This window comes from Pelodiscus sinensis, chromosome 8 (assembly GCF_052426305.1).
Source record: "Pelodiscus sinensis isolate ZL-2025 chromosome 8, ASM5242630v1, whole genome shotgun sequence".
Taxonomy (NCBI): domain Eukaryota; kingdom Metazoa; phylum Chordata; order Testudines; family Trionychidae; genus Pelodiscus; species Pelodiscus sinensis.
In genome coordinates this window covers 19935927-19954258 of record NC_143059.1, presented here as the reverse complement: position 1 = coordinate 19954258, position 18332 = coordinate 19935927, and the positions used below count along the sequence as shown (strand labels likewise).

The window sequence follows — 18332 nt, the reverse complement described above, 5'->3', positions numbered from 1 at the left end:
CTAATACCATTAACTCACAAACATCCCACTCTCCCCACCTCTAATATCATCAATTCACAGACACTTACCTTCCTTCCTCCTCCCCCCCCCCCCCCGGCATCCCCGTCCTGTTCTGCAATGTGATTTGTCCTTTTCATATGTGTTCATTTTTTTAATTGTATCCTTTGGTATATATGGTTGTGACTACTTTCTTCCACTATTTGATCTGAGGAAGTGGGTCTGGCCCACGAAAGCTCATCATCTAATAAACCATCTTGTTAGTCTTTAAAGTGCTACATTGTCCTGCATTTTGAGGAGGGGTTGGGATGCTTGCGTGAAAGAGGAGTGAACGGCACATGGCTCCTGGTGCACATGCACAGCCCAACCTGCTGCTGCTGTGCAAAACTCTGATCTGTGGTCCTGGGGTGACCTGACACCTACAGTGAAGCATCCATGGGGACATCACTTGAAGAAGAACTAGTCTATACCAGAAGTGCCCAGCATCTGTCAATCCGAAGTGGACCATGATGGTACTGAGATGGGTTTTGTCCTTGGAGACTGTTTCTTTTAGAGTTGCTTGTCTCCTTGAGGGGAGGACTGCAGCTTACGTTTGGTCGTCTTTTTTTTGTTTGTTTTTAAACCAGGTTCTTCGAAACAGGAGGAGACACCCTTGGTCTGAGACTTTTTCCAGGGATCGGTGGCAAGATAGAGTGAGAGACTCAGGCTGTGTCTAGACTGCAGGGTTTAAAAGTAGCCTTTTTTCAAAAAACTTCACCTGCGTCTAGACTACAGCCGTGTTCTTTCGAAATTAAATCGAAAGAATGCGGCTTTTCTTTCGATGGCAGTACTCCTCATTTCACGAGGAAGAACGCCTTTTTTCGAAAGTGCTCTTTCGAAAAAAGGCATTCTTGAATGCAAATGGGGCTTTTTTTGAAAGAGAGCATCCAGACTGCTTGGGTGCTCTCCTTCGAAAAAGCGGCTCACTTTTTCGAAAGAAGAGGTTGCAGTCTAGATGCTCTTTTTCGAAAGAAGCTTTTTCTAAGGTATCTTTCGAAAAAGCCTCTTTCAAAAAAGGCTTGCAGTGTAGACGTAGCCTCAGAGTCCAAGAGTGGCCTGTGTGATTTCTCCATTAGGAGAAGCTTGAACTGCAGGTCTCATGGCTTGAGAGATCAGGCCAACAGCTTTTTACAATGGGCACATATTTGTGAATACTGCTGTTGTAAATCTCTGACTATAAGCTGAAGCACCTACAGTGGAGCATCCACAGGGACACTTCTCAAAGAAAAATGAGCTGCCACTGGTATTTTAGAACTTCAGTAGGTGATAGACTTTGAGAGGAACCAAGGTCCAAAAGCACAAGTTCTATATCTTAATTGACCCTTTGCAGTCTGCTCAAATCTTCCTTGTTTGTTCACATAAAAGTTGCAGCAGTTGTTGCTAAGCACATGGACAGTCTTGCCTTGAATGTGCCAGAACACCTGGAAATCTGCACTTAATCATAAACTATTCATGTGCAATCCGGCCTGATGTATAATCCACAAACTTTGAGCTCAAAAAGTTTCTAAGATGCACTTGCCACACCATAGTTCAGCACTTGTTACCAAAATCATGGATGGAGGTGAGGGGGTAGTAGTGAGAAAGGGCTTTCCCTACACAAATTGTCTGGGTTTATCCACAGCAGGTCAGAAATGACAGCATCCTGTCCAGGACCTGTACTGATATTTATATAGGTCATGACTAAGGGCAATGGAGTAAAAAAGAAACATGCTTGTAAGAAGTACATGAGAAACGACACGTTCACACTATCATGTGCCTTAAAAAACTTAAGACAATTGCTCATAATGGTCTGAGAGTGATCTGTTGTAGACACTGAGGCCCCCTTATAGCATTAAAACTTCTGGCAGAGATTGAATCAGGTCCATCTGTATGAGCCAGTATTAGGAAGCAGCAAGCAAAGGTCCATCCACTCCATCATCTGTTACAGATGACCTAGCACTGGAAGAATACACTTTCCCCTTCATGACAAAAATTCAGTGGATTTTTTTAATCAATTCTAGCAAATAAAATCTTGGGTTACAAGTTGAAATTTGGCAGGAAATAATTCTCATTGTTAAAAATCTTTCATTTTAGTGGCCTTGGAAAAGTGGATTTGATAATTATGAGGCTACAAAATTTTCTTTTTGTCTAGCCACAGTAATTTTTAAAGTGATCTGCCCACTGCATGCATTTGTGGTTAACTTAGCTGTGCAGTGAATATACATATTTCCAACAAACACTGATTTTTACATTCAAAAATCTTTCTTCAAGCATAACATTCTCAGCTGCAACAAGGTATGCACTCAAGAAGACAGAAGCTTCTCCTTCCCTGAGTTGAGTAGGACAGTCAGAGTCAGTGAGACAGAGCTCTGCAGAATGTTTACTTTCACAAGACAGGACATGGCAGTTGTGTCTAGCCAACACTGCTATTTATTTTAAAAGCAATGTTAAGTGGAACTGGCCATTACAATTGAAGCTGAATTGTGGGAAAGGACTGAGAGGGTGGGCAGGATGCAGGCCGTTATAGGGATGTATATCTGCTAGCCCATGTCACCACTCAAGGGCTGGTTTTGGTAAATGCCAACATCCCAAAGATGGTCAGAGTTTCAGGATGCAATGTTACATCACCTTCTCTAGCTTAATCAATACATTCTAAAACTCTAATCAAGACAAACTGTACATTAAAACATACTAATGGTCAAGTTAAAGATGCCTATCTAATGAGATCCTTAAAAAGCTGGAAGTTTGTCCAGCCATAAGGAATTAGAATGGAGAAGGATTTATAAGAATGGAGAAGGTATTATATGGCGGTGAGTGGAGAAGGATGGCTGTGTTTCCTGACTTAAAGATTGAAAAATAGTAAAATCCAGTGGGTTTTTCTTTTTGGGGTGCGGTTGGGGGGGGGTAAAAAAAAATGCCGGTACTAGGGTTGCCAGATGTCAAGCACAATGTGTTGAAGAAAAAAAAAAAAGCGCCAGGGCCGAAACGTGGTCACGGCCCCTTTAATTGCTGCATGTCTCAAGTGGGCTTTTGTCCAGCGTGGCGTGAGTGCTCCCAGGGCCGGCTGGGGGCCGTGCCGGGGGAAAGCAGTGAGTGCTCCCAAAAAAAGATGATGGTATGCCGTACCAGTGCCTACTGTCACAAAAAAAGCACTGGTAAAATCCATTCCTGAAAACGAGACAATAGCCTAGCATCTATGCAGAAAGGGACTAGATTTGCATTATCTCTACCCCCTCACAGCATCTCTGGCAGCAGAGGGGCTACCGTCTTTCCAAAGGAAGTTTGTTTCACTTCCATTAGGAACAATAGAAGATGGAATCTTAACTTCAGATTTCTATGGCTTGACTCTCAACAGAAGATGACAACTATGTTTAAGATGGTAGGGCTTCATGGAATTCTCTAGGATGGAATGTTTTCTGTCAGCTGACTGGGAATCTTTCAGTTGTAAAAAAAAAAATTGGCAAAAACTGATCACTGATCCTAAAATGTTTCTTCAAATGTAGCCAACACATGAAATTCCAGAAAGTTTAAAAAAAAAAACTAAAGGGAAAGTTTGAATCTACTGTTAATCTCTTAAGAAAGTTAGGACAAAATAAGGTTCGGTACCAGTCGCTAATCTTCTCAAAGGAACTAGTTTTAGAAACAAAACTAAAAAACAAAACTAATTTGTTTGTAATTTCCCATAAAATTCATTCCATAAGTGTTATACTACTGTGGAATTCTTTATACATAGCACAGTAGTTGAAACTAATTAATGTACAAAACTTTACTTGACTAAACTGGAACAATGACTAACACTTTCATGATAGAAACAAGGTGAGTGAAGTAATATTTTTATATTCAAACACATTCTGTTCTGCAAATTCCATAACAGAGACAGAACACTGGGTTGAGTTGTGTGTGTAATCTGGAGTATTAATTGTTAGCCCACACAAAACCAAGACTTAAGTACTTCACTAACCATTGTCACAAGGTGTGTCTTCAGGTAGGTCTACATCAAGCATAAGATCATCATCTTCAAGATCACACGAATCAAGGTTATTCAAGATATCCTACAAGAAAAAAAATGAATGAGGGAAAATTGCTGTGTGTGCAAATAGCAAACATGATACTTACCTTACTCTCTAGCCATAAAGTGGTATATTTTATTTTACAAATAGTTACACAATGCCAACAGGCAGAACCAAACCTAAGACCTCCGGAGCTTAGTGCATGAGTCCCTACTGCATGAGCATGAAGCTAGCTCTAAGGCTGTGGAGCAGTATTTTTCAAAGAGATCTGCAAAACCACTTTGAGAGAGCTGCTAACTAGCTACTCTGGTGTGTTTATTTACTGGTGCCATGGCCCCAGAACCTTATGGCTCCATTGGCTCCAGTTTTCTGTTTGCAAGGGGAGCTGCAGGAAGCGGTGGCTCGACTTCATAATAGTGTCCATTATGAAAGAGTGGGTAAAAATAATCACTCAAAACAAAGCTTCAAGTATCAAATTTGTCTATTTCAGCCTCATTAAAATACAAATGACCGCTCTAAATGATAAAACTAGCACGTTTCAGTAAAAGTATAATTTTTCAAGAAGTTGCACCATGGGTGACTCAAAACTCCTTTGACCCTACCAAAATGGGAGGTTCATTGGTAGCTGGAAGTTAAGCAAGTGATAGACCTGCACATGGCAAGCAGTCTCCCCCGCCTGCAACCCCCAGCCCTCACCACTCTCCAGCAGCTCAGCAAACATGGTTTTTTTGACCCCACCTCAAAGTCTAATGGGCACTAAAAATCTACTAGCCCCAAACGTACAGAAGAGTCCTGGAGGAAAGCCCAGAGCCTCAGCGCTCTGCATGAGGAGCTGGAGCATGAAGGTAACCCTGGAGCCCAGGGTTGCGTGACTGTCTTTTTTTTCTTTGCTTCTCAGTTAGGGTCCACGGTAAGGGTTTTTTTGGTTTGTAAATTTGTTTGCTTCTCACATGTTTGTGGCCCCCAACTGATTTTTCTGTGGGTCAATGGCCTCCAGCCCAAAAAAGGTTTTCCACCCTTGCTGTATGATTTTCAAAACACTATCAATGCTTTGCGTATGTAGAACAAAGAAGAAGAAATATGAAATGAGCAACAAGAGATCCATTAGTATTGGACTAAGAATTGCACTTACAGAAAACCCAGATAGTGGTATGTCCTTATGTTGAAGGCACAAACTAATAATTGAAATGGAAGATAGGAAAAGGTGAAACCAAAAAAAGAAAACTAGGAGTAAATGCGGGAATATACAGACATATCAAGAAAACGATGAGACACGTTATATCTACACCTACATAACGTGTCAAAGTCAGGTTTGAGGGCTGCAACAGAGTGGGAGAAAGGCAGCCCTAGAAGGATGGGGGAAAAAGTGCCAAATCCTTTCTTACCAAGGAGTGGATCAATTAGAAGCAATTGACAGGGTGCTGACTCAGGCAGATTAGGGATCAGCTGAGACCAAGCTACCGTCACGTAATTAAGGCTAGCTGACTCCATTTTTGGCCCGCCGGAGACCTACTAAAGCCTCCCCTATTAGATGGAGGCAAGGGTGAGATAGAGGAGAGAGTGAGAATGTAAATGAGGTAATACAGACACTGTGACGGGGTGGGGCAACCCCATCACCCACTGGCGCCGGGTGGTGCGGACTCCGGCAGCAGGGCAGGAGGCTCAGCCCGGACGGCGCCGGCATACGGGGAGAGCGGTCATCTCCGCGTGCCGGGGACGCCCGCTGATGTCAGCGGCATGACCACGGCGAGAGGGGCGGGGCACCCGGAAGCGAGAGGGGGTGAAATGGACCCGGCCAGGGATAAGAGGGAGGACGGACAGGGCAGCGCAGAGGGGGAGCAGGAGAAACGCATAAGGGGTGGAGGAGGCAAGGAGAAGAGAGAAGCGACGGACAGAAGGGAGCCAGAGGAGCTAATCCCTCACCCGTTGTAGGTGTGGAGAGGGGACGCTCAGCCAGACCCGCCGGCGGGGTAGGAACAGACCCAGGGAGGGTTGCGGAACCCGTGAGCAGGCGTGTTTAGGGGCAAGCCCCCACCTGCTGCCATCAGGAGCCCCAGCTCCTGGTGTTAGGGCCCTGGGTCGGGGTCCGGAGGGAGGGAGGGCCCGGACCCCCCACCCCGCCGCCAGGGCGACTTTCATTCAACCAATCTTACTGGCCGCTCGTTATATAAAGAGATAGGGGCCCAAATGGGGCGCCCGTGACAGACACACACTTATAAGTATGAGTCAGGAGGGGAGAAAGGAGCTCCTGAAAGAGAGGCTGGGCTTCCTCCCCCTCTCTTCAGGGTCAGATTAGCAACCTAACCCATTTCTGAAAGAAATTTCGATTGTCCCTACACAACAGACAATGCAGTGCTTTGCCTGAGGACCTTTAATAGGAAAAAAGCAGAGTTCAAGGGGCATGATGTCCTATAGCTGGACATCCTACCTTAACTACCCTAGCTATCCAAAACTAGAGGAAAAAAAACAAACTGGGATGATCTGTGTCTGGCTTAAGCGTAACCTTCTGTCTGCCCCTCTGAAGCAGCCCAGAAAACAAAAGAAAAAAAAAAACCAAGAGAAAAAAAACTGCAAAGCTTGCAACTCAAAAGAAAAACCTGTGTCCTTTTAAAAATCCTGGGTTCTCAACATAATCCCACAGCTATGCCACCATGTCATGGCTCCTTCCCCACTCTGGCATGATAAATGCAGAAGTGGGGGCCAGCAGGTGTACCCCAAAGCCTTATCTACCAGGCTTTGGTATAAAACTTCCCCCAAAATCTTAAAACCCTAGATTTTGGGAAGTTTACCAGGGCAAAGGGGTGGGGGAGATGGGGGGGGGCTTCCTGCAATGTATTTTTGGTGGTCGAATCAGGCAGCAGGAGGGATGGCAGCTGGGAACCCAGCTGGGGCAGGAGCCTGTGGGGATAGCAGCAGCCTAGCATGGGGCCTGGGGTTGGAGCCAGTGGAAAGCAACCCAGCTATGGTGGAAGCAGATCCGGCAGAGGGCTGGGGACCTCCCCAATCTGGAAAATTCCCTCATTTGGGACCAGTCAGGTCCCAAGGGTGCAAGACCATGGAGGTCCAACCTGTAGTTATATTTTAGACCTCTCCTCTAAAATATCCGGCAGAGGGCTGGGGACCTCCCCTGGTCAGCACCCTTACGACCTGACTGGTCTTGAATGAGGGAAATTTGCCAGACCACGGGAAATCCCCTGCCATTGGCTCCCCAGCCCACTGCCAGATCCACTTCCGTCCAAGGCCCCTGCCAGGCTGCTTCTATCGGGCTCCCAGGTACCAGCCCTCTAGGTTCTCCCTATTCAGGGCCACTGTTTTCTCTGCCGTCAGATTACCCTGCTCCTCTCTGGTCCATGGGCTCTCTGGTCCAGCAGCATCTTGCCAAGCCACAGAGTCCCAGACCAGAGAGGTTCACCCTTTAGTTAAATAGCCTAAATCAGCTTTATGATTCATCTTTTCACTCATGCTAAGTATCCCATAACCCCTTGCTTTAGCTGACATAAGCTTTGGGTTAAGTAAACATGTCTGTCAAAATCAGGGCATAGGATTATTTTATCAGATTGACAAGTAGGGAGTTTCTCACAGGAATCCTGAATGCTAGCATCCAAACAAAAAATAAGGAAAGGAACATAAGTTAAATGAATTGGGACAAATCAGTGGGTTGGATTTTAGTGACATGTAAAGAAATATGTAACTTAGAAAAATCATGCTATAATATTACCAGCTGAAATGTGTAATTTTGGAAGAACTTCTGCAAAAGGTAAATACAACAATGGTGCATAATACACCTTTACAGAGACTGGTATATAGAACAGTGGTGGGTAACCTGCAGCCAGCAGACTGCATGCTGCCTACTGGGGTTCTCAATGTGGCCCAAGAGACATTTTGTTATTGTTGCTCCTCTGCAGGGTTGCCAGATTCCACTGATTTCCATCCACATAGTTTTTCCTATCTATATTATTAAAGTGACATGCACAGAGCAAGGGAATTCCATGTGAGGTGCATACTAATTGTACATAACATTGACTGTGAAAGCCATGGATCCAGGCCCTCTGGATCCAATCAAAGTGCTGCTACTGTTCAATCGGCATATCCACAAATTCTAAGTACACAAGCGCAGTTAGCAAAACTAACCTATCCCAGGAAACCATCTTAGTTATGACAATCTTATGGCCCACTGAGATGAAAGAGAGCTACTCATGATGCCCACACACTATCGTAGGTTGCCTAACGCTGATATCGAACCATTATCCTGTACTGTGCCTAACTGATATAAGCCATTTGGTCTTTTGAATATATTTCATAAAATAACATAAGGTCAAGTAATTCAATACACAATTTATCAACATTAGTAATGCAAGTAACAAACCAATAATTTTAAGGATATCATTTAGGATATCTTTTAAGGATTAACCCTAAACATAATTTAACAAGTTTCCTGAAATCAGCAGATTTTAAAATGTATTTTAAGATTTGTCTTGTAATCACAAGAAAGTGGGTGTGAAGTCCTTCAAATCTTTCACTACAGCAGTGGTTATCTACCTTTTTCATGCCATATACCCAATTTGCAGAAAACAATATTATGAGATTCTCCTTTCCATCTAGTCACAAAGAAAGGAAGCATAATCAAAAACCAAAGTGAGAATCTGTTTTATACATTTTGTACCAATTATGCACTCATGAAATTCTTTATACTGTTCAATGTTACTATAGTTGATATAATTTTTATAATGTTCCATCTGTTTTCTATTCTAATATACTAATCAACCTGGTATGTAGCTCTGCACACAAATCTATAAACAAATGGCACTGAGATGTGAAAAGTGATAATTTGAATCCCAATTGACTTAACGTAGAATCAATGACATTGGGCAACTTTGTAATTCTTAAAATATGATACATGTTTGGTGACAAAGAGATTGAGCCTGTATTAAAGCAAAGATCTGGTTATCAGATAAAGTATGACCATGACCAATTAGATGAAATGATGGGGACTAAGTTAGCTGTTACCATTCAAAAGAGATATCTTGGAATCACTGTGGATAGCAGCAATCAAGAAAGCAAATAATGTTAGGACACTTTTAAAAGGGATAGAAAAGAAGACAGAAAGTATCTTATTGCCTCCATATAAATCCATGGTATGCTCAAATCTTGAATGCAATGTGCATATGTGGTCATCTTATATAAAAAATATATTGGCCCTGGAAAAAGTTCAAAAAAAGGCAACAAAAATTATTAGGGATATGAAATGGCTGCCATATGAGAAGAGATTAATAAGACTGGGACTTTTCAGCTTGGAAAAGAAACAACTAAGGGGGGATAAATGTAAGACAGTTATTTGTGTTCATAACTGGTGCTCTTAGAGATATGTTGCTCGTGTCCATTCAACTTAGGCGTACGCGCTTGCCACATGCACCAGTGCTGGAAGTTTTTCCCTCAGCAGTACCCATAGTTGGCCTGAGTCTCAGCACCCGCTACCAGGCCCCTCCCTCCTCAGTTCCCTTTTGCCAAAAGAACTCAAAGAATTCCAACAGCAGTGACAGAGGTTGGTGAGTTGAATGGACATTACATCTCGATGGTAACACATCTTGAAGAACACCAGTTATGGAACAGGTCTTTTCTTTTTCGAAAGCTTGCTCATGTCCTTTCACATAGGAGACTGCTAGCAGAGTCCGTGGATGCGGGTAGAAGATTCAAGAGTATGCAGATTGCAACACCACTCTACTAAAGGCTGCATCACTTCTTGCATGAAGCGAGATCATGAAAGTGTGCACTGAAGATCACGTTGACCCTCAACGTATCTCGTGGATCGGGACATTTGTCAACAAGGCTTCCAAAGAGACATTGACCAAATCTAGTGCCGAGATTGCTACTAGATGGACCTTAATGGAGGTTAGCATGAGACCTTCCTGCTTCAGACCCAAGAGCTGAAGTGGAGCATCCATGGGAACTACTCCCATCACAGGTAGCAAACACGAAGTGAGGAGTCAGGGGCCTGGGAGCATCCTATATAATGCAGCATGTACCCGCCACTCCTGGAGGTGCTGAGACTCAGTTGCATACAGGTACTGCTGAGGGAAAAACTTCTGGAACTGGTGCACGTGGCAAGCACACATTTACGTTGAATGGAAATCAGCAAGCACTCGAAGATGACAGAGGTCTAATCATGATTAATGTGCAGCAAATAAACAAGGAAAAGTTATGTACTTGTTCCCATAATAAGATCTAGAGGGTCACCAAATTATATTAATAGGTAGTGTAACAGACTGCTGGGTAAGCCAGAGCTCTGCCACTACAGCCTGTCTGAAAAGGCCAATTGCAGACAACTGAGCAAGCCCAGGTCAGAAGGGCTAATGAAAGCAGCTGTGAGCCTAATTAGCCAGAGGGCTATATAAGGCAAACAGAGGGGAAGTGAAAGAGGGAGGAGCTAGGAGCCAGGGTGTGGCTGAGTGTGCTCCCTACGCAGAAGGATTGGCTGGCTGAGTTTGCTGTAAAACAAAGCTCTATAAATAGAAGGTGGTGGGGATCTGACAATAAAAGGCATGGTTAACTGCACCATAAGAACATAAGAACGGCCGAAATGTGTCAGACCAAAGGTCCATCTAGCCCAGTAGCCTGTCTGCCGACAGTGGCCAGCACTAGATGCCCCAGAGAGGGTGGACCGAAGATAATGATCAGCGATTTGTCTCCTGCGATCCTTCCCCAGCGTCTGACAAACAGAGGCCAGGGATACCACTTCAATACCCTGGATAATAGACTTTTATGGACCTAACCTCCATGAAATTATCCAGCTTCTCTTTAAACTCTGTTATAGTCCTAGCCCTCACAGCCTCCTCTGGCAAGGAGTTCCACAGGTTGACTACATGCTGTGTGAAGAAGAACTTTCTTTTATTAGTTCTAAACCTGCTACCCATTAACTTCATTTGATGTCCTTAGTTCTTCTATCATGGGAACTAATAAATAACTTTTCTTTATCTGCCCTCTCCACACCACTCATGATTTTATATACTGCTATCATATCCCCCCTCAGTCTCCTCTTTTCTAAACTGAAAAGTCACAGTCGCTTTAACCTCTCTTCATATGGGACCTATTCCAAACCCCTAATCATTTTAGTTGCCCTTTTCTGAACCCTTTCCAAGGCCAAAATGTCTTTGAGGTGAGGAGAACACATCTGTACACAGTATTCAAGATGTGGGCGTACCATAGTTTTATACAGGGGCAGTAAGATATTCTGGGTCTTATTTTCTATCCCTTTCTATCCTATCTGCCTTTTTGACCGCCGCTGCACACTGTGTGAAAGTTTTCAGAGAACTGTCACAATAACTCCAAGATTTCTTTCCTGATTTGTCATAGCCAAATTAGCCCCCATCATATTGTACGTATAGTTGGGGTTATCTTTCCCGATGTGCGTTACTTTACACTTATCCACATTAAATTTCATTTGCCATTTTGTTGCCCAATCACTCAGTTTGGGGAGATCTTTTTGGAGTCCCTCACAGTCTGCTTCTGTCTTGACCCCACCAGAGAGGGTTTGAGGGCTGATTTGAGGACCAGAAGATGTACCAGAGCAAGGGGCCTGAGTGAGGACCTTGCTACAGTAGCAGGCTTAAAACAAATAAAAGGAATGCAGACGATCCACAGTTTGACAGTGTAAATCCTTTCCGGAAAATGTTGTGAAATTCAAGTCTATAACAGGGTTCTAAAAGGAATTAGATAAATTCATGGAGGTCAGGTCCATCAATGGTTATTAGCCAGAATGGACAGGAATGGTGTCGCTAGCCTCTTTTTCACAAGTTGGGAATGGGGAAGAGGGGATGTATCACTTGATTTCCTGTTCTGTTCATTCCCTCTGGGGCATCTGGCATTGGCCGTCAAAAGACAGGATATTGAGCAAGATGGACCTTTGGTCTGACCAAGTATGGCCATTCTAATGTTCCTATGTCATATCTTTGGAGGAAAATATCTTATTTCAAATTCTTAGTGTCTTAATTCCCATGAAGGTATACCACTATTAGGGAACTTGCTCTTCAAAATTTACCACTATTCACTGCATCTAGCCAGTCATAGCTTTATTTTTGTACATTAGCTATTTTTGTGGAAACTGTTTTTAATTGGATTTTACCATAAATGACCCCCAAATAAAATACTATAATTGCATCACAATACATTAATGTAATCCTAATACCACATCTGTTTTATGAGTTCTGAAAATTCCTTCTGAAATGAAAATAAACTGCCATTTCCCTGTTTAATTATACCAATGTACAATACACTGAATACATTGCACAGTACACTGAATACAGTTAAATCTTTACATAAGGCTTTACCATCAACTTTTCCATTTCTCCATTCTGTTGACTATGTTATTTGAGACTATAAAATACTGTAGCCAATAATTTAAAATTTGTTAGATACAAAGAAAAAGGACCTGGAACAGCTCTGTAATAATTTATGAAAAGCGTGTAGGTCCTGGTTATTAAGATGTTTACTATATGGAGTCAAATTAATGGAACTCTAGCCCCGGCTAGGCTTCTGAAGCACCCAGAGAGGCAGTTGCAGCCCTGCCTCCCAGCTCGGACTCCCAGGCTGGGAAGTGGGGCCGCCATCGGCGCTGGGAACCTGTGATTGTGTAGAAGCCTGGCGGGGGGAAGAGGTTGGGAGTCCCAGCCACTCCCCCCGCCAGGCTTCTGCACAATCACAGGCTCCTAGTGCCGATCATCGCCCCGCCTTCCAGCCGCTCCCCCTGCCTACGCCAGGCTTCCGTCTGGTATGCAGCAGCAAAAATCAGAGAATACCAGACATTTCCACATATCTGGTATTCTCTGATTTTTTTTTTAACCGGACAAAGAGCTCAAATACCGGACACCTGGCAACCTTACGTAACACCTGAAAGGGTGCACTTAGACTAATGAGGTCAGAGATGCAGCTAGCCCTTTGTAACCATGAAACTAAGCATTTTTTAAAAATCAGACAATAATTTAGTCTAATACAGACTTAGAAATCTAACATTAAGTATTCATTTTTTTAAATCTTAGCTTGCAAGTGTTAGAACATGCACATGCTTTAGCACTAAGAAATAGGAGCAATGCATTTTTTCAGCTTAAGTAACCATGGACGACAAGAAGAGACTGTATTCAAATAATCACAGATTTACGATGAATGCTATGATTCAAAACTTTAATGAAGGAGAAGGCGGCAGCAGCAGAGATGGAATGTTTTTGTTTTGTTTCAAGTGAAACCTCTAAAGAGAAGTTACTCACCCTATGAAGTAACGATTGTTCTTCGAGATGTGCCCCGTGGGTGCTCCACTCTAGGTGTTGGGTCCCGTCCCGGCGCCGCGGCTCGGAGACTTTTCATAGCCGTGCTCCGCCGGCTCACGCATGCGTGGTTCACCAGGATAGCGTACGTGCCTTTGATCAGCCGCGCGCGAGCCGGCAACCGTCCGTTCCTCTCATCCGCTCATCTGAAAGAGACATTAAGAAGGAAAAATCTTTCCAGAGCGGGGAGGAAGGGCGGGTCGTGGAGCACCCACAGGGCACATCTCGAAGAACAATCGTTACTTCACAGGGTGAGTAACTTCTCTTTCTTCTTCAAGTGGCCCCGTGGGTGCTCCACTCTAGGTGACTCCGGAGCAGTACACAGAGCAGAATCAAAGCGCTCCGGAACCAAGACTATCAGCACGATTTAGTACTGCTGTAGCTACGGAAAAATCTGAAGTAAACTGTTCTACTATAGCGTAATGTTTCATAAAAGTCACATATGAAGACCATGTTGCTGCTCTACAAATGTCGTGAAATGACACTCCACTGAGGAAGGCCGTAGTGGCAGCCACTGCCCTAGTTGAATGAGCTTTAGGGCGAGAGGGGAGAGGCTTCCCTCGCAGCGAATGACACATTGATATACATAAAACTATGAGCTTAGAAATACGCTGAGAAGTTAAAGGCTGTCCTTTTGAGTGACCCGCTACTGCAACCAACAGACGGTCTGTTTTCCTAAAACCCCGTGTTCTGTCGATGTAGAACGCCAACGCCCTTCTCACGTCCAGAGTATGTAAGTGCGCTGCTTGGGTTGAGGTATGAGGTTTCGGAAAGAAGCACGGTAAGACCACCGGTTCATTTATGTGGAATTCAGAAGACACCTTCGGAATAAACGCTGGATGGGTCCTCAAGGTTACTGATTCTTTTGAAAAGACTGTGTAGGGCGGAGAAGCCATGAAGGCTGCTATCTCACTCACTCTGCGAGCTGAGGTGAGGGCTAGGAGGAAAACCAGTTTGAGCGTAAGTAAGTGTAGTGTTACTGTCGCTAAGGACTCGAAAGGGGGACGAGTCAAAGTTTGTAGGACCAGGTCCAGATTCCATGCGGGGGGGGGGGGTCTCCGCGGAGGGTGGAGATTCAAGAGCCCCTTCAGAAATCTTTTCGTAGTGGGGTGAGCAAACAACGAAATACCACCAACTTTATGACGGAATGCATTAATTGCTGCCAGATGCACCCGTAGCGATGCCATTGCCAAACCATTGTCATGTAGTTGCAAGAGATAGTCCAGTACATAAGGTAAGGGTGCAGAACGCGAGTCCACGTTATTGTCCGCACACCATGCTTGGAACTTTGCCCACTTAGCTGTGTAAGCAGTTCGAGTAGATTGTTTGCGACTATGCATCAACACTTGTTTGACTCGTTGGGAGCAGGATTGCTCGGAGTCAGTAAACCAGTCAGCATCCACGCAGTGAGGTGTAGGACCTCCGGTCGCGGATGACTGAGGGATCCGTTGTCCTGGGTCAACAGATTCGGAAGGGAAGGTAGAGGATATGGCACTTTCACTGACATCTGGTGAAGCATTGAGAACCAAGGCTGGCGAGCCCATGCTGGCGCGAGAAGGATTACCCGAGCTTTGTCTACATTGATCTTTTCGAGAACTCTGGGAATTAACACTACTGGTGGGAAAGCATACAGTAATGACGTCCCCCAATGGAGAAGGAAGGCGTCCCCCAGCGAATGGCGTCCTATCCCGGCTCTTGAACAATAATTGGGACATTTCGAATTGAGTTCTGTCGCAAACAGGTCTATCGTTGGAAATCCCCATCGACCAAAGATACGATTCAGTACGTCCGAGCGAATCTCCCACTCGTGGTCGTGTGGAAAACGCCTGCTGAGAGAATCCGCTACTATATTGTCGGCACCCGGCAGGTAGGAAGCTGTTAGAACAGTGTTGTTGGTAATACACCAATTCCATAAACGGATGCTCTCTGCGCAAAGAGAACGGGATCGCGCTCCTCCTTGCTTGTTTATATAAAACAGTCACCATGTTGTCTGTTAAAATCCTTGTCGTTGTATTTTGAATGCGTGACTGAAAATGCCTGCACGCGTGCCGCACCGCTCTCAATTCGAGCACATTGATGTGCAAAAGCATTTCTCTTGTCGACCACCGTCCCTGGACCGTGAGATTGCCCATGTGAGCTCCCCAGCCTATGAGGGAGGCATCTGTCATTTGTATAGTAGGTTGGGGGCGATGAAATGGAACGCCTGTGAGGAGATTGGTCGGGTTGATCCACCACTGAAGGGATTCCCGGATATACTGCGGCACCACTAGAGGCCTGTGGACACCGTGCTTCGACGGGATGTATACCGTGGCTAACCAGTGCTGGAGGCAACGAAAACGTAACCTTGCGTTGGGCACGACGATGGTGGCAGCCGCCATATGCCCAAACAGTTGTAGACAGACACGTGTGGGTATTGTTGGAGTGTGGACCACCGTGTGCACCAATTCTTTGATCGTTGTAAAACGTTCCATCGGTAAATACGCGCGCGCCGTGGTTGAATCGAGGTGCGCACCTATGAACATGAGATTTTGGGATGGAACTAGTGTTGACTTCTTCAAGTTTATGAGAAGACCCAGGGTAGCAAACTCGTCGGATACTGTCCAAGCCATATGACATGTTTCCATGCAGGTCGTACCCCTGAGAAGGCAATCGTCCAAGTAGGGGAATATCGTTACCCCTAGTCTGCGTAGGTGGGCCGTGACCACTGCTAGCATATTGGTGAAGACTCTGGGGGCACATGCCAGGCCGAATGGGAGAACCCTTTACTGGTAATGTTCACTCCCCAGTTGGAACCGAAGGAAACGTCTGTGTGCCACGTGAATCTCTACGTGGAAATAAGCGTCTTGCAAGTCGAGGACTGCAAACCAATCCTTTTCGTTCAATGACGGAAGAATGGTCGATAAAGCTACCATCTTGAAACGCTGCTTTCAAAGGTGCCGGTTCAGTCTTCGAAGGTCCAGGATGGGCCTCCATCCTCCCGACTTCTTTGGTGTGAGTAAAAGCCTTTCCCCCAAAACTGCTTGGGAACTCTCTCTATCGCCCCGATGGTGAGCAAACATTGAACTTCTTGCTCCAATAGATTCTCGTGAGAAGGGTCCCTGAAGAGGGACGGGGAGTGGGGAGTGGTAGGGGGAATAGAAAGAAAGGGGATGGAGAGGCCGGATTGAACTACCTCTAGCACCCATCTGTCTGTGGTGATCGTAGACCAATGGTGGTAAAAAGAGCGTAAACGATGGTGAAAAAGATGGTGGGTTTCCGTATTGACTATGGACGATTGGTTTGTATCCTCGACAAGCAAGTCAAATCTGTTGCTTAGTAGACTGTTGATTACCCGAACGGTTCTGCTGTGGTCGCTTGCGCTGGGGGCGCTGTCTAGGACGCTGGTTGTCGAAGGGACGTGATTGTTGTCTAGGGAAATTGAAGTCATACCAACGTTGGTAGGGGAAATAACGCCTACGCTTGAAGGAAGGTGTATACATCCCCAGTGTACGTAAAGTGGTGCGTGAGTCTTTTCCCGAATGGAGGACCTCATCGGTGTTTGCCGCAAAAAGTTTAAGTTTGTCAAAGGGCAGATTCTCAACCTTGCTCTGCCACTCCTTCGGTGCCCCTGCGGATGAAAGCCAAGATGATCTCCTCATGGCTATACCAGTAGCAGCGGCCCGAGCTGCTGTGTCAGCCACATCCATAGTGATCTGGAGCGCAGCGCCACAGGATGTATACCCTTCCTGTACTATCGCTTTCAGGAGTGGCTTCTTGGTGTCTGGGAGATGGTGCAATAAATCCGCTAGTTTGGAGTAATTATCAAAATTATGGTTTGATAGGTGGGCTGAGTAATTCGCAATGCGAAGTAAGAGTGTAGCTGAAGAATACACTTTCCTCCCAAATATATCCAATTTTTTATTGTCCTTGTCCGAAAGGGGATTTCTGTACTGTGGCACCTTACTCCTACGTTGCGCTGCGTCTACTACCAGTGAATTAGGTTGGGGGTGATTAAATAAAAAGTCCAACCCCTTCGCTGGAACAAAATATTTTCTATCAGCCTTTTTACTTGTAGGTGCAATTGATGTTGGGGTTTGCCATATCTCGTCCGCCACTTCCATAATCGCCTCATCGATTGGTAGCGCGACTTTCGCCCGTTGTTGTGGGCGGATATTCTTCAGAAGGCGATGTCTCTTAACAGGCACATCTGCTAGCTGAATGTCCTGTGTGTCTGCCACTCGTTTGAAGAGATCCTGAAAATGTTTCAGATCGTCCGGTGGAGAGATTTCAACTGGGCAAATTGCTTCATCCGGGGAAGACGATGGACAGTCCGCCGGAGAAGTTTCTGGTTTAGGGTCTTCCGTTTCCGATAGTTGGCCCTCCTCTGGCTCGGATTGGTCTAACTGAATTGTTGAGCTTTTGACTGGAGAAGGTGAGTGTAGTGGTTGTGATTTATGATGTAAGTAGTCCGCTAACGGTGGTTGGCAGATGTGAGAAGATCCCGTGTGCGATAATGGTGAACGATGACGGTGGAGGCAATCGTCATACGATCTATGATAGCGGTCACAGCAACGTTCAGAGCGTGACGGAGAGGGGTATCGAGAAGAACGTGCGCTATCATGCTGGATATAATAAACGCGACAGGGGGAGCGCCTCACCAATCCGTATCTTGAGAGACGGGAGGGCGACCGGGATCGTGAACGGGATCGGTGTGCATCTAAATACACCGCATCCCTATAACCATGCCGACTGTACATTATCCGAGAGGGGGAAAAATAGTCGTGATAGCGACTTCGCCCTCTTGGTGAAGCAGGTGGGGAAAAAGACCTGTGCCTGTGATGGGTCTTTGACAATGACTTCCTATGTGCTGGAGTCTCATCTCTACCACGAGGCATAGGGGAACCAGGCACCGATTGAAGGTGAGACCGTGCCGGAGAGGCCAGCTGCTGCTGGTCTAATGTCGGTGCCGGCAGGACACCCGGTGCCGGAGTTGACAAAGGTGCCGAGTCTGAGG

The 18332-nt window shown here is 45.3% G+C and overlaps 1 protein-coding gene across 12 annotated transcripts in view; it reads right to left on the bottom strand.

Moving 5' to 3' along the window:
• The window catches only part of CCSER2 (coiled-coil serine rich protein 2), a 223055-nt gene that overhangs the window by 131727 nt on the left and 72996 nt on the right, over positions 1-18332 (bottom strand). For all 12 annotated transcript variants that reach the window (XM_075934845.2, XM_075934839.2, XM_014576098.4 and 9 more), the window contains one exon: positions 3977-4067. In XM_075934845.2, coding sequence (XP_075790960.2) covers positions 3977-4067 — 91 coding nt within the window. The remainder of the gene's footprint in view (positions 1-3976; positions 4068-18332) is intronic.